Genomic DNA, 16,834 nt, shown 5'->3' on the forward strand with positions numbered 1-16,834 from the left:
GTATAGAGTGTAATTCTGATTAATTTAATGTTATCTTCATTGAAAAAAAACTGCGCTTTTCTTTAAAAAATAAGTAAATTTCTAAGTGACCCTAAACTTTTGAACGGTAGTATATATATATATTTATCTATATATATATTCAGTATTATTTCTAACCTTTGCAGGTTAGCAGGGTTATTGTGGTCTCAGAAACAGTACCAGCCATTTTTATAGGAGTCAGAGTTCAGCTTCTCGAATACGGAGGTCTAAACCCACTGCTTCTCTTCACAAAGCCAGAATAAAAAGGCTATGGACACTTTTGCATTGGATTATTCTTTTCACATTTTTCTTGATTTGCTTTCTGAATGCAAAATTAAGCAACATTCCTAATAGCCTTCATTAAAAAAATGTCCTACCATTTTGTTGCTGTAGAGTCTTTACAGCACCTGTACATAGCTGGCTGTGCTGCTGCTGCTGCTTCTGACATAAATTAGACAGCATACTGCTCCTGGATGTTGTCACACAGGCTGTACTATCACAAAGTGTATATATGGAGGATAGCACACATGGCAGAATCTGCAGAGGGAGAGTTCACATACAAAGGCAGTGTCAGCGTATGTACAGTAGAGAAGATCACACAGGTGCTGTATTAGAAGGGTTTAGCAGTTCAGGAATAAAGCTGTGCTAGAGCATATGGGCTAGTGAAGGCAACAGTATCCTGGACACACAGAACTTACATCTAGCATGTATTGTGGGATGTCCACATAAGAAAAGTCTGAAACTACAAGGAGGATGCAAACTAAAATTAATGAAGGAATGGAGATTGCAGCATGAAACTTTTTTTTAACTCCAGGTAACCACTAACATATGTAAACATATAATTTTTCATGTCATAGGTGTCCAGCTTTGACCCCTGTAAAGATGTATGGTGAAGTTTGGTTATGGGACCGATTAATGCTCTGGGCACTGAACCAGTGACTGATTCCTCAAACAGTTAGTCTGCCCCTGGCTATACGATTTGGTCTCATGAGACCTGATACAGGTGACCAATTATCTGTTAATAGGTGGATGGTCAAGTCAAGTCCCGTCCCCCCCTCAAGGTGACCACCAAGATCAGCTGTATTACCATTTTTCTAACACCTGATGTTTGCGTTGCTCTTACTGAAAGCACTCAGAATTTTTCTGAGAAGTGGTGTCAAATGTAGTATTTGAAATTAAAACGTTAGAATATTTTTTCATATAAATATTTATGGAATGGATAATGCAATCATTTTGTATACATTATTTTAGTATGCTACACTATAATTACATAATCATGCAATGCTAGGTCTATTCAAAGGATTTTGCTTGCTCTTTATTTACCTCTTATTTTTAGGCTAATGGTTTTTGATTATTGTTAATAATAAATAAGCTTTTATTTTATATTGTATGCAGGAAGAGCCAATATATGAAGGTAGAAGCCAGAACATATTAACTTATGAAGACAACACTGCAAATCTAAAATCACTATCAAGCACATCACAAACTGCACTCAATATGTAAGTATATTTCTCACTGATAGTTTAGTTGGCTTGTTTGTAATCATCAAATCCTTGTGGTAAAATAAATCAGTTCTTAATGTACAGCACTCATTTCCTGCTAAACTGGTGGGCTTATGCTTATAGAAAACAGCCAATCTGAATAAGCAGAGCTTCAGTAAAAATCAGAGACTGAGCATCTGATGAAACAAAATGGATTTCAGACTTCCATAGATTTGAGTCAACAGAACAAAGCTAAAAAAATTGTATTTGAACCTTCTACTCACCTGTTCGTACATTATAACATTACAGGTATTCTGAATACTTCAAAGCATGTGATGTAAGTTACAATGCCCAGTGCCTTTGCTTTTGTGAATACATAAAAAAGATTGCAAAGTACTCTTGCGTCCACAGAAGTATTGACATCAGTATCAGGGCCGTAGCTGGGCATTCCTGTATCCAAATACCCTGGCCAAGGCTTGTTGTCGCCCCTACTGGCACCCAGCATCAATAGCACAAGCCCTCTCAGCTGCTCACTAGCTACACCCCTGATCAGTAGTAAGCTCAATGAACATTGGTGTCAAATCTGACCTGAATGCCTACATTTCTTTAAACCTATAAAGGTATTCTTAGCTTAATGGTACTCCAAGAAAACATTAACCTTTATAAGCATGGAGCCTATTGTTACTATTGTTACTCGTTTGTTGTGCCCATTAAAGTGTATGAGCTGTATGAACTGAAATTGCTACAATGTTTTTGTGTAAAAGAAACCAACAAGTAATATAAGTTTTGAAAACACTCTAAAAAGGGGGGAGAAACATTATGGATACATTGAAAATTTGCCTAAATTTTGTTTCTTAAAAAATGTAATTACAAAATGTCTGTTCCTACTTCCAAAATAAAACTTCTTTAAGTTTGAACTTAAGCAATGAAATAGTGTTGTTGTTGTTGTTCTACATTCACTCTTAAATACGATCTTACAGTTTATATTTTAAAAAAAACTTTGCTTTAATTCTCTAGTACTGATTTTGTATAATGGTCTCTGTTTTAGCCCAGAGTTCGGATGTCTGCTAGTTGCTATTATAATCGGTCCAGTTTGTTCACAGACACACTATGAGTTTAGCTGAGCAATTCAAATACAGTGTAAACTACTGCACTGCATTCTTGGGGAGCAGTTTTTTCCAACTGCAGATTATTATACAGTGCCTAGTGTCAAGACTACACGACCCAAAGCGAAACAACCAGAAAAAGTCCTGTATAAATGGAGATCTGGACTAATGGGCACCAAAATTGTAAAAGTACAGTAGTTGTGTAGCTAGGGATATGCCATCAATCTTAAAAAGTATGGAACCCCTTTAGGCAACTAAAGGGCATTTAAAAAATACAAATCTGAGGGTACAGCTGTAGCCTTTGCAAAATATAAAGAGCTTAATAAAATCTGTAAAAATGTAATATAATTAGCAAAAATACAAAATGAAAGGCAGGTGGCCAAGGATAGTAAAACAAATCCCAAAAAATTCTTCAAGTATATAAATGCTAAAAAGCCAAGGTCTGAACATGTAGGACCCCTAGATAATGGTAATGGGGAGTTGGTCACAAGAGATCAAGAGTTGGCAGAGTTACTAAATGGGTTCTTTAGCTCTGTATATACAACAGAAGAAAGAGCAGCTGATGTAGCCGGTGCCAGTGCTGTTAATATATCAGTTGATATACTGAATTGGATGAATGTAGATATGGTCCAAGCTAAATTTAATAAAATAAATGTGCACAAGGCACCGGGACCAGATGGGTTACACCCTAGAATTCTTAAAGAGCTTAGTTCAGTTATTTCTGTCCCCCTTTTCATAATATTCAGAGAATCTCTAGTGACTGGTATAGTGCCAAGGGACTGGCGCAGCGCAAATGTGGTGCCTATTTTCAAAAAGGGCTCTAGGTCTTCCCCGGGTAATTATAGACCAGTAAGCTTAACATCCATCGTGGGGAAAATGTTTGAGGGGCTATTGAGGGACTATATACAGGATTATGTGACAATAAATAGCATTATAAGTGACAGCCAGCACGGTTTTACTAAGGACAGAAGTTGTCAAACTAACCTAATCTGTTTTTATGAAGAGGTGAGCAGAAGTCTAGACAGAGGGGCCGCTGTGGATTTAGTCTTTTTGGACTTTGCAAAGGCATTTGACACTGTCCCTCATAGACGTCTAATGGGTAAATTAAGGACTATAGGTTTAGAAAGTATAGTTTGTAATTGGATTGAGAATTGGCTCAAGGACCGTATCCAGAGAGTTGTGGTCAATGATTCCTACTCTGAATGGTCCCCAGTTATAAGTGGTGTACCCCAGGGTTCAGTGCTGGGAACACTATTATTCAACTTATTTATTAATGATATAGAGGATGGGATTAATAGCACTATTTCTATTTTTGCAGATGACACCAAGCTATGTAATATAGTTCAGACTATGGAAGATGTTCATGAATTGCAGGCAGATTTAAACAAACTAAGTGTTTGGGCGTCCACTTGGCAGATGAAGTTTAATGTAGATAAATGTAAAGTTATGCATCTGGGTACCAACAACCTGCATGCATCATATGTCCTAGGGGGAGCTACACTGGCGGATTCACTTGTTGAGAAGGATCTGAGTGTACTTGTAAATCATAAACTCAATAACAGCATGCAGTGTCAATCAGCTGCTTCAAAGGCCAGCAGGATATTGTCGTGTATTAAAAGAGGCATGGACTCGCGGGACAGGGATGTAATATTACCACTTTACAAAGCATTAGTGAGGCCTCATCTAGAATATGCAGTTCAGTTCTGGGCTCCAGTTCATAGAAAGGATGCCCTGGAGTTGGAAAAAATACAAAGAAGAGCAACGAAGCTAATTAGGGGCATGGAGAATTTAAGTTATGAGGAAAGATTGAAAGAATTAAACCTATTTAGCCTTGAAAAAAGACGACTAAGGGGGGACATGATTAACTTATATAAATATATTAATGGTACATACAAAAAATATGGTGAAATCCTGTTCCTTGTAAAACCCCCTCAAAAAACAAGGGGGCACTCCCTCCGTCTGGAGAAAAAAAGGTTCAAGCTTCAGGGCGACAAGCCTTCTTTACAGTGAGAACTGTGAATCTATGGAATAGCCTACCGCAGGAGCCGGCCACAGCAGGGACAGTAGATGGCTTTAAAAAAGGCTTAGATAATTTCCTAGAACAAAAAAATATTAGCTCCTATGTGTAGAAATTTTTCCTTCCCTTTTCCCTTCCCTTGGTTGAACTTGATGGACATGTGTCTTTTTTCAGCCGTACTAACTATGTAACTATGTAACTATGTAACTGTATCCAGTTATTCGGGGCATAATGGAGTATTTGTATACTATTTCTAAAAAAAATAAATATAGTTTTTATAGAAAAAGAGAATAGTTTTGGTAGAAAAAGAGGTCCCCTTTGTTAGGCCCCATGCACACGAACGTGCTTTTGCGGCCGCAATTCCCCCGAAAATCCACGGGAGAGTTGCGGCCCCATTAATTCCTATGGGGCCATGCACACAACCGTGGTTTCCATGGTCCGTGCATGGCCCCAGAGCCCGGAAAATAATGGTCGCGGCCATGTGCACAGCCCGCGATTTCGGGCTGCTCGCGGCTCACACTCCGTGGCTGGCCGACCCGAAAATCACGGCCGTGCACATGGCTACGGTCGTGTGCATGAGGCCTTAGTTCTTATGGTGTATCTGTTTATCTTAGAATAGGTTTGAGTCTAAGTCAAGCTTAAAGAGTGACTGCACTTTTACAATACTTTTAATATGTCATAGAAACATATAAAATGTTTTCATCCGCGGGGGTCCGGATGCTAATACACTTCTCTCCACAACGCCCACTTGGTCAAAATGTAAAACACGCCCAGTTGTCCATTGAGAATCTCATTAGCATAAAGCTAATATAGGTCATAACTCCGTCAAAATGATCGTATTTCTAAATAAAAAACACTGCTGTGATCTACATTACAGCGCCGATCACATTATGTAAGAGATAGGGCACTTATAATGTGGTGACAGAGCCTCTTTAAGTTCTTATTTTAGCTACATTTGAGAAATAAAAATAAAAGGTTTTTAAAGTAAGCATATCCTTTTAATGATAACATGAATTTATGTTTTAAAAACAAGATAATATATTATTCTTAGTGATGCATCCAGGGCTTCCTAGAATAGATTTTCAACACCAGGCAAAGTGGTAGGTCACGCAGTGTTTTTTGTAGGCAGAAAAAATCGTCCTCGAAATTCCTGAAGGAATTTTTAGGGCGATTTTGAACTGCCAGCGTTGTTTTAATGCCTTTTTTCTGTGTTTTTTGTGGCATTTTTGGCCCCCGGCCACTGCAGCTAATGCAAGGACCGCATTCAAAAAACACCCAGAAACTATCGCCACAGGTTTTTCCTGTCTTCCATTGATTTCAAGAAAGCGGCAAGAAAGAACATGACGCTTCTTTTTCCCGCGAGCAGCCAGAAGCCGCCCGGAAGAGAAATGCCTCTGCCTCCCATTGGGGAGTGGGAGGCGTTTTTGGGCTTCTTGACGCTGATTCAACGTAAAAAAAACTCAGTGTGAACTGACCCAAAAGGGTAAACTTACAGTATAGTATGGCAATCCTGATGGCATACGCATTTAAATTAGGGTTAAAAATGTAAATCCTTGTTTCTTAGAGTCCGCAGATAAAGACTGAAGTACACAGGTCGATGTAAAAAAAAATTTCAAGTGATTCAATGCAATCAAAATTTTGTGCATAATGACTTTTAAAACTTTTTTTTTCCATAAAAGTCTCAATAAATGTACTTATTTGAATTGTTTGAAGTTATAATCCATCTAACTGCAGGGCCTGTTATTGACAGCACGGAATGTCTAATTAATTATATTTAGAGCTAATTTAGGCAGCTTTGCCATTAATGTAAATGCTCTATGCATCATTACCCTGTAGAAAGTTCTTTTTCTAAATTGATTAAGAAAATACTGTCAGACATTTGAAAAATTAGGCCATTCGCAGTCTGGGAAATAAGCATATAATATTTTTTGAAGTCTCAAAGTATTTCACAGTTTATGCCCTAATTTGCCATGAGAGTGTGAATCTTCATGATGGATTTAGCTAGCTTGTATTAAAAAAAGAGAGATAAAAAGAGGCTGAGTAAGTGCAAATATTGATATGTTTCTAATATCCAATATGTATTTCTTTTTAAAAAAAAATTCAAGGGGGTTGAAAAGATTCTATAATATTTATGGCACGCTTGTAAAACTCTATGATGATTAAAAAGCTGTTACTCACTTCCCCTTTTGGTTGGCCGTGAGCCACAATTTTGGCATAACGACTGTGGTCGTGACATAAAATTTAAAATATTTATACTCACCTCACTGCTCATCTTTGCTTCTCCCCAGCAGGTCCCATCAGGCTCCCTCAGTATGCCATGGCTCATACAAGGTACTAAAACCAAGCAGCGTCAGGACCTTATATGTGACACAGCACTCAATATCCCGAGTGCTACGTCACATTCAATGTCCTCATGCTGCCTGGCGTCAGTACCTTGTATGAGACCTGGCCTGCAGTGAAAGCGTGAGGGGACCAGGAGGGGTGAACCCTCTGTATTTGCTCTCATGAAGTCTTCTCTTTATGGTAGACTTAGATACTGATCCACCTACTTCCAGGAGAGTGTTCTTCACTTGGGTAGATGTTGTGAAGGGGTTTTTCTTCACCATGGAAAGGATTCTGCGATCATCCACCACTGTTGTCTTCCGTGGACGTCCAGGCCTTTTGGAGTTCACGAGATCACCAGTGCCCTCTTTTTTTTTTCAAGAATGTACCAAACTGTTGATTTGGCCACTCCTAACATTTGTGCTATCTCTCTGGTGGATTTCACAGCAACAGCTTCCAAATGCAAATGCCACACCTGGAATCAACTCCAGATTTTTTACCTGCTTAAGGTTAACGAGGGAATAGCCCACGCAGCCCATTGAATGGCTTTTGAGATAATTGTCCAATTACTTTTGGTTCCTTGAAAAAGAGGCAGCTACATATTAAAGAGCTGCAATTCCTAAACCCTTCCTCAAATTAGGATGTGAATACCCTCAAATTAAAGCTGAGAGTCTGCACTTTAAGCCCATATTGATTATATAACTGTACATTCGATATGTTTTGGTAAACAGCTAAAATGCCAAAACTTGTGTCACTGTGTAATTCTGGACCTAACTGTATCACTACATGTGATCACAGAATGCTTTCACAAAATTTCCACAACAAATATTTTGAAGAGTTGCTGTGAGCTACCAGTGGTTAACCCCTAACGCTCAGTGACATACTATTCCATCATGGAAATCATCCCGTTCGCGCTCCATGATGGAATAGTCTTCCCGACACATACAGAAGCTGTGACAGCTGCTGTCTTGTACAGTGGTTGCCGCAGCTCCTATGGTGGGGACCGATCGCTGTGTCCCCGCTGATTAACTACTTAAAAACCGCGTTCAATAGCGAGCGCGGCTTCTTAGGGGTTAAACCACCATCGACGGCCCGCTACACGATAGCGGCCAGCGATGGTGGCTATGGCAACCAGACGCCTAACAATGGTGTCCGGCTATGCCATCTACGGAAGCCTAGTGGGTCCTGACAAAGTCAGGACCCACTATGCTTGCTTTCAGTGTGTAGCTGACAGCTCTAATACACTGCACTACGTATGTATCGCCGTAATCGTATCACCCCACAGAATAAAGTGAATATGTCATTTATAGCGCACGGTGAACGCTATAAAAAAAATAGAAAAAAAAACATTAGTAGAATTTCTGTTTTTTAGCCCCCACGCCACTTAAAAATAGAATAAAAACTGATCAAAAAGCCGCATGCACCCCATGAAAACTACAATGAATTCCTTAAGGGGTCTAGTTTCCAAAATAGGGTCACTTTTGGGGGGTTTCCACTGTTTTGGCACCACAAGACCTCTTCAAACCGGACATGGTGCCTAATAAAAAGTAGGCCTCAAAATCCTCTAGGTGCTCCTTTGCTTCGGAGGCCGGTGCTTCAGTCCATTACCGCACTAGGGCCACATGTGGGATATTTCTCAAAACTGCAGAATCTGGGCAATAAGTATTGAGTTGCATTTCTCTGGTAAAACCTTCTGTTTTACAGAAAAAAAAAATGGAATAAAAAGGATTTTCTGACAAAAAATAAATAAATGTAAATTTCACCTCTACTTTGCTTTAAATTCCTATGAAACACCTAAAGGGTTAATAAACTTTCTATATGCTGTTGTGAATACTTTGAGGGGTCTAGTTTCTAAAATGGGGTGTTTGATATGGTTTTCTAATACATAGGCCCCTCAAAGCAACTTCAGAACTGAACTGGAACCTAAAAAAATAAATAAATGAGGCAATACTTCGCTTCTTACATTGTGGTGCGCCGCGTGAGTGACAGCAAGCAGGAGCAGCTCCCGTTTCAGAACGTCAATGTGTGTCTGTCTTTGTACCTGCTGTAAGTGTCTTGTTTTCGGTGTAGAGGACGAGCGGAGCGGAGGATCCATCGGGGGTGGTAGACCCCGGTAGCTTGGAGTGGGTGTTTGAGTCGGCAGCTGAGCGCCACGACTCACGGCGGTGCGGTGCGGATTTGTAGCCGTGAATGAGCCGGCGGTGACTGACTTGGCACTGGATGATGAAAGGAGAGGAGTCGTGACGAGTTCTAGGGGGATCCAAAAAATACAATATTTGAAGCAGCACAAATCCCGTTATCAGGAGCGGTGTCACGCTGTAAAATCAGACAAAGCCAGTCTGACGTAATGTAATCTTCAGAAAAAGCGTGGTGAACAGCAGCACACGTCTCCCAAGTTTCAATCAATAAGTTATTTTATTGGTCAAACATCCAGTAAAAATGGCAACGTTTTGACCCGTGACAAGTAGAGGGTCTTTCTCAAGTTCTAGGGGGATGTCTCAGTGAACCAGCGCTCCAGCAAAGGGGTAGGAGGAAGTGGTGTTCTGGCTGTGAGCTGTGAGAGAGCCAGACCGCCAGGTACGTGTGCTCCAGGTGGTGTTGGTCTGGCTGTGAGAGAGCCTGACCGCATGGTACACAGACCGACAAGTGTAGGTGAACAGCTGAGAGATTCTGTGGGGTGCCTGGAGAGAAGGAGGCGCGGTGTTGGACCAGCTGTGAGACAGCAGGACCGCATGGTGCATTGACCTAAACTGCAGGGGGCCTGCAGTGAAAGAATGCTGGGTGTTTGGAGGGAAGTTGGAGGAGTGAAGTTGGAGGAAGTGCTGGATTGATGAGGCAACCAGTGCTAACAAGGATGGAGGGATTAGGAGGGCTTTTTTGCCTAATGCTGTTTTCCATTTTTTCCATACTTCCAATATTATCGTTATTGAAGATGCAGTTAGGGGAATCTGATTTGTCATCGTGCCTTAAATCATCTGGTTATTCCATGGAGATAGCTGACACTCAGGACTTTGGAAGTTCAAAGGGACCTCGGTATTCTGGAGGAATAAAGGAATAAGTTTGCGGATTCTAAACAGGAATTGAATTGTTTTTCTGTGGTTTTTAACAGGGGTACCATTGTTGTGATTAAATATTCAAGGAGAGAGTTAATACAGATTCGTAAGGATATGCCGAAAGGTATTACTAAACTAGTGAGGATCCCTAGGGATGTGTGGAGGCCGTTTAGGGGGTGCAGGGCGGGCCATAAGGTACGGGCAAAAAGAAGGAGGTATAAACCGGCGGTTCCATCTGTTCTAATGGGGAATGTGAGGTCTCTTGGAAATAAAATGGATGAGCTGGTTGCAATTGGGTTGTTTGTTCGTGATGTGAGGGAGTGTAGTATTTTGGCTTTTACCGAGACATGGCTCCACAGGGATATAACCGATGCGAGTATTGAAGTTCCATGGTTCGAATTAGTAAGAGCGGATAGAGACTTTGAGAGTACAGGGAAGAAAAGAGGGGGAGGAGTGGCACTGTACATTAATAGCAAATGGTGTCATCCAGGGCATATCACTGTGATAAAGACATATTGTAGTATCGATATCGAATTGCTTGTGGTGGGAATAAGACCATATTACTTGCCGAGGGAATTAAATTTTGTGATGGTGGGGGTGGTGTATATTCCGCCGTCTGGGGATGCTAAAGTAGCGTGTGATGTTTTATCATCTGTAATATCAGGTATCATGACTGAATATCCTGACTGGTTTTTGTATTAACAGGGGATTCTAATCATGTGTCATTGAGTGGAGTCTTACCAAATTGTATGCAGTATGTGGAAGGTGCAACAAGAGGTGACAGAACGCTGGACTTGTTGTATGCAAACGTGAGGAATGCATATCGTACCGATATACTACCTCCATTGGGTCGTTCGGACCATAACTTGGTATTAGGTCGCCCTGTATATTGCCCAATTGTAACAGTAAACCCGGTTGAAATTAAACATGTAAGAAAATGGACTAATGAAAGAGAGGAGAGGTTAAATGCCTTTTTTGAAGTAACAGATTGGGGGGCGTTTTTGGCGTTGGTGTAGACGGATGTGATATTAATGAGGTTACAGAACATATAACAGATTATATTAATTTTTGCACTGATTTGATCGTACCGCAGGTGCAAGTGAAGTGTTTTGGAAACGACAAACCATGGGTAGGAAAGGATCTCAAGGAGTTATTAAACAGAAAGAAAAAAGCCTATAGAGATCGGGATGATGAAGCGATCAGAATAGTGAAAAGTGAGGAGAATTTCCTCCAGCTCACCTAGTCACAGGTAGGATGGTCAGCACACGGATCCTCGTGTCGGCACACGCGGGGGATATGGCAGAAAAAAGAAGGTTGGAACCAGCGCTGAGAATAATGAATCTGTTTAAAACAGGAAACTATTTCCAAGTTTTAATATTAATTTGAATAAAAGCAATGAACAGAAAAATGGTGATGACGGGTAGGTAATGTCCAGAAGTTCAGAGAGTGATGAGAAATAGGCGGTAGCCTACGCGTTTCAGACCCTATCTGGGTCCTTAGTCATGGCTTGTAATTTTCAGGCCTGAGGAAGACACTAGTTCAGTGTTGAAACGCGTAGCCACCTATTGTTCAAATAAATAATTGTTATATATCTTCTATTTTTCATTGACTTTCCACCACAACCACGCAGCAGCGCCCTATAGGATCCTCCTTTTTACTTCCTTCGTATGCATTAATGTTTTATAACTCTGTGGTGGCTAGCGTTATATTTTATGGTGCTGTCTGTTGGGAGGTAACATTAGAGAAGCTGAAAAGAATAAATTGAATAAGGTGATCAAAAAGGGAAAAGCGATCATGGTTAGTGAGGTGCCGTTATTTGAGGAGGTATTGGATAAAAGGTTATTAAGGAAGATTAGTGCAATTAAATTAGAGGAATTGCATCCATTGCATAGCATTTTAATCGATAAACAAAGCTGTTTTAGTGATCGATTGCTACAATTTCGATGTAGGAAAGAACGATTTAAAAGATCTTTTATGCCAAAAGCTATTGCACTTTATAAGATGTTTTTGTAGTGTGTGATGATGCTTTTTAATACATATTTTATTATATGTTGTTGATGTATGTTGTATTGTTTTTGTATAATATGTTCCAACTGTAAATCAATTTCCCTTTGGGGATAAATAAAGTATCTATCTATCTATCTATCTATCTATCTATCTATCTATCTATCTATCTATCTATCTATCTATCTATCTATCTATCTATCTATCTATCTATCTATCTATCTATCTATCTATCTATCTATCTGTTAGGGATCTGCCAGGTACTTCATCTAGCTATACTCCTGGGATTAATCAATCCACACCTGAGGCCAGACCTGTTCGACTGACACCATCTCCCACCAACCAGGGTGGCAGGCTCAGGAGTGGGAGAGCCTATCGCGGCCTGGTCTGTCGGAGTTAGCTCCGCCCCCTGCCCTTTATTACCTGCCCTGTGCTCTCCCTCAGTGCTTGTAATTCTTTTGGATTCCTGGCCCCACTGCTGCTTGCTCCAGCCTGCTTCTGCCGTGCTTCTGCCTTGCTGCAGTTCTGCTTGACCTGCTTGCTTTGCCCCTGGCTTGCTTCTGTCTCCGTGCCCGCTCGGGTGTACTCACTTCGTCCTGGTCCTGACTGTTCGTTCGCCGCCCCGTTTCCTCGTGGCGTTCCGTGGCTACTGCCCCTTCCCTTGCGTGTTCCCTGTTTGTCTTCCTGTGCACTTAGCCAGCGTAGGGACCGCCGCCCAGTTGTACCTCGTCGCCTAGGGCGGGTCGTTGCAAGTAGGCAGGGACAGGGCGGTGGGTAGATTAGGGCTCACTTTCCCTTCACCTCCTTCCTGCCATTACACTATCTATCTATCTATCTATCTATCTATCTATCTATCTATCTATCTATCTATCTATCTATCTATCTATCTATCTATCTATCTATCTATCTATCTATCTATCATACTGCTAATGAGCCATGCCCACCCCGAGATGACCCCAGTTTTGACCGTTTGTATAAACGGAGACCCCTATTAGACCGTTTCAGTGCCCGGTTTTCCCAAGCATACACCCCCGAGAAGTGTATTTCTATTGATGAGTCCTTGGTACATTTTAAAGGGAGGCTTCAATTCCGCTAGTACCTGCCGAGTAAGAGGGCAAGGTATGGCGTGAAGATGTATAAGCTGTGCGAGAGTTAATCAGGGTATACGTACAAATTTAGAATATATGAAGGGAAGGACACCAGTACTCAGCCCCCAGAATGCCCCCCCTTACTGGGAGTTAATGTAAAAATTGTGTGGGATTTGGTGCACCCACTGCTGGACCAGGGTTACCATCTCTACCTGGATAATTTTTATACCAGCGTCCCACTCTTCAAGTGCCTCGCTTCCAGAAGTCCTGCGGCATGCGGCACTGCTAGAAGAAATATGAGAGGCCTCCCTAGGACTCTGCTTGGGCAAACACTCAGAAGGGGTGTAAGCAGGGCACATTATAGCAGCAACATATTGTGTGTCAAGTACAAGGACAAGAGCGATGTCCTTGTATTGACAACAATACATGGCTTCACCAGTACCCATGTACCTGTATGACGTACCAGTATAGAGACCCCCAAACCAGACTGCATCCTGGACTACAACAGGTACATGAGAGGGGTGGACTTGTCAGATCAAGTCCTGAAGTTCTACAGCGCCATGCGCCATGCGGTGTAGTATAAGAAGCTGGCCGTGCACATCATACAGATGGCATTGTACAATGCGTACGTGCTACGTCGATGTACAGGGCAGATCGGAACTTTCCTGGAATTTCAAGAGGTGGTTCTAAAGAAACTAATCTTTAGGGACCAGGAAGGGGGGCACCCAGTACTTCTGGAAGCGAGGCCACACACATCGTACCAGGGCAACACTTTCCAGGAGATATAAGAGGGGGATAAGGAAGGACACAATATATCAATGTCCCGAAAAACCAGGGCTCTGTATAAAAGAGTGTTTAAAAATTTATCATACATCCCTTGATTTTCAATCTACCCCAGTTTTACTTACCCTGATGCACTACGCACAGCTTATCCCCCTCATCTTTACCCTCTGGGCCCTGCTGTGTGCCCAGGCAGCTGTTAACAGCCACATCTAGGGTATTGCCATACCCAGGAGAACCGACATTACAGTTTATGGGGAGTATGTCTCCGGTGGCGCATGCTGGGCACAATATATCAGACACTAAAATGGCATATATGTATAGCAAATTGCAAATCTCACTCTGTACCATCTGCTGCGCACTATCTTTTACACAATACCTGGGGTCAAAATGCTCACTACACCTCTAGATGAATGCCTTAAGGGGTGCAGTTTTTAAAATGGGGTCACTTCTTGGGGGTTTCAACTGTACTGGTACCTCAGGGGCTTCCGCATACATGACTTAGAACCAGGAAATACCCAGTAGGCCAAATGGTGGTCCTTTCCTTCTGATCATTCCCATGGGCCTAAACGGCAGTTTATCACCACAAATGGGGTATTGCCGCACTCAGGACAAATTGGGCAACAAAATGGAGTATTTTATTCCTTGTGAAAATAAGACATTTTGAGCCAAAACTACATCTTATTGGAAAAAATTAAAAAAAAATTAATTCACAGCCCAATTCAAATAAATTCTGTGAAAAAACTGTGGGGGTCTAAATGGTCACAACACCCATAAATGAATTATTTGAGGGGTGTAGTTTTCAAAATGGGGTCACTTCTGGTGGGTTTCCATTGCTTTGATACCTCTGGGGCTCTGCAAATGCGACATGGCACCCGAAAACCAATCCAGCAAAATCTGGACTCCAAAGAACACATAACGCTCCTTTCCTTCTGAGACCTCCCATGGGCCCAAACGGCAGTTTATCACCACAAATGGGGTATTGCCGCACTCAGGACAAATTTTGAAACAAAATGGGGCATTTTGTTCCTTGTCAAAATAAGACATTTTTATCAAAAATGACATCTTATTGGAAAAAATTGAATTTTTTTAATTTCACAGCCCAATTCAAATATGCTCTGTGAAAAAACTATGGGGTCAAAATGGTAACAACAACCACAAATGAATTCCTTGAGGGGTGTAGTTTCCAAAATGGGGTCACTTTTGGAGGATTCCTACTTTTTGGGTACCTCAACACCTCTTCAAACCTGGCATGCTGCCTAAAATATATTCTAAAAAAAAAAAAGAGGCCCCAAAATGCACTAGGGGCTTCTTTGCTTCTGGGGCTTGTGTTTTAGTCCACGAGCGCACTAGAGACACATGTGGGACATTTCTAAAAACTGCAGAATCTGGACAATACATATTTAGTAGTGTTTCTCTGGTAAAAGCTTCTGTGTTACAGAAAAAAATAGAATAAAATAGAAATTCAGCAAGAAAAATTTAATTTGCAAATTTCACCTCCACTTTGCTTTAATTCCTGTGAAAAAACTTTCTAAATGCTGTTCTGAATAATTTGAGGGGTCTAGTTTTTAAAATGGGATGTTTTATGGGGGTTTCTAATACATATGCCCCTCAAAGCCACTTCAGAACTGAACAGGTACCTTAAAAAAAAGGCTTTTGAAATTTTCTTAAAAATATGAGAAATTGCAGTTTATGTTCTAAGCCTTGTAACGTCCAAGAAAAATAATTTTTTTTTCAAAAAAACGATGCCAATCTAAAGTAGACATATGGGAAATGTGAACTAGAAATTATTTTGGGTGGTATATCCATCTGTTTTACAAGCAGATGCATTTAAATTCAGAAAAATTTAATTTTTTCTACATTTTCTCTAAATTTTGCAATTTTTCACAAATAAACACTGAATATATCGAACAAATTTTACCACTATCATAAAGCCCAATGTGTCACGAGAAAATAATCTCAGAATCGCTTTAATAGGTTTAAGCATACCGACGTTATTACCACATAAATTAAAATATGAGATTTGAAAAATGGGCTCTGAGCCCTAAGGCCCAAACTAGGCTGCGTCCTTAAGGGGTTAATACCCTGCTCTGGCCATGGACGCTTTGGGAATAACATATGAGTGTCAGTATTATTTTCCAACATGATAATATCAATGTTAGACAAATGTTGATGCTATGCAACCCACTGCAGACACAGCAAGGTCACATTCCTATACTATGCTGCTATTCTATGTAGACTCAACTTCTGGGGGAATATTGGGGAACAGCATTATTCATTATTCAATAACTTTGGTTACATATTCCACAGTTCCCTTATTGGTCTCAGAGGCATCTAAAACACGTTATTTCAACAAATCCATAGGCATCCAAGTGACTAAATGGCTACAGACAGATCTAATTTTGCCTAGTCAAATGTGAGAGTGATGGGGCTTTTTAAGTTAACAGGCCCCTATGTAGACGTTAAGGAATTTATTGGTTACCATATTTAGGGAACAAGAATAATAGAGAAGCGTAAAAGGTAATTGGGGGGACATAGAATAAATAAATAAACATACAATCAATAAACGAAAGTACAACTTTGATTAATATCATATAGTAAACATGTAGTAAACCTAGAAAAGTAAATTTTCCATTGACATGTCCTTAAATAATATTTCTACATACATCTTATTTGGAAGTCAGAATCTGACAACTATACAGAGATGATTTCGCTACATGGACTATATGTATCTCTTACATTCACAGATTACTTTTACAGGAAGCTCCTTATATTGTTCCAATCATTGATTGGCTGATATGCCATGCTAACTCTCATGAAAAAGCAAAAAAAAAAATAACAGGCTCATGTGTGTATTACACAGTACTGCCCCAGCTGCTGTAGAACATCCTTATACACACCTCAGATGCCATTGTTGTTTTGATTGTTTTTTATAGTAGCTAAGGTGTGTATTATACGGAATTAT

The 16,834-nt window shown here is 40.6% G+C and overlaps 1 protein-coding gene and 1 long non-coding RNA gene across 2 annotated transcripts in view; one reads left to right on the top strand and one right to left on the bottom strand.

Moving 5' to 3' along the window:
• LOC142662901 (uncharacterized) overlaps positions 1-16,834 on the bottom strand; it is a 224,171-nt gene that overhangs the window by 101,844 nt on the left and 105,493 nt on the right. The gene's annotated exons all lie outside the window — the stretch shown is intronic.
• The window catches only part of FAM13C (family with sequence similarity 13 member C), a 302,988-nt gene that overhangs the window by 56,258 nt on the left and 229,896 nt on the right, over positions 1-16,834 (top strand). Inside the window, exon 6 of the mRNA XM_075841177.1 lies at positions 1,414-1,517. Coding sequence (XP_075697292.1) covers positions 1,414-1,517 — 104 coding nt within the window. The remainder of the gene's footprint in view (positions 1-1,413; positions 1,518-16,834) is intronic.

The sequence above is a fragment of the Rhinoderma darwinii genome, chromosome 11 (assembly GCF_050947455.1).
Source record: "Rhinoderma darwinii isolate aRhiDar2 chromosome 11, aRhiDar2.hap1, whole genome shotgun sequence".
In the NCBI taxonomy this organism is placed as follows: domain Eukaryota; kingdom Metazoa; phylum Chordata; class Amphibia; order Anura; family Rhinodermatidae; genus Rhinoderma; species Rhinoderma darwinii.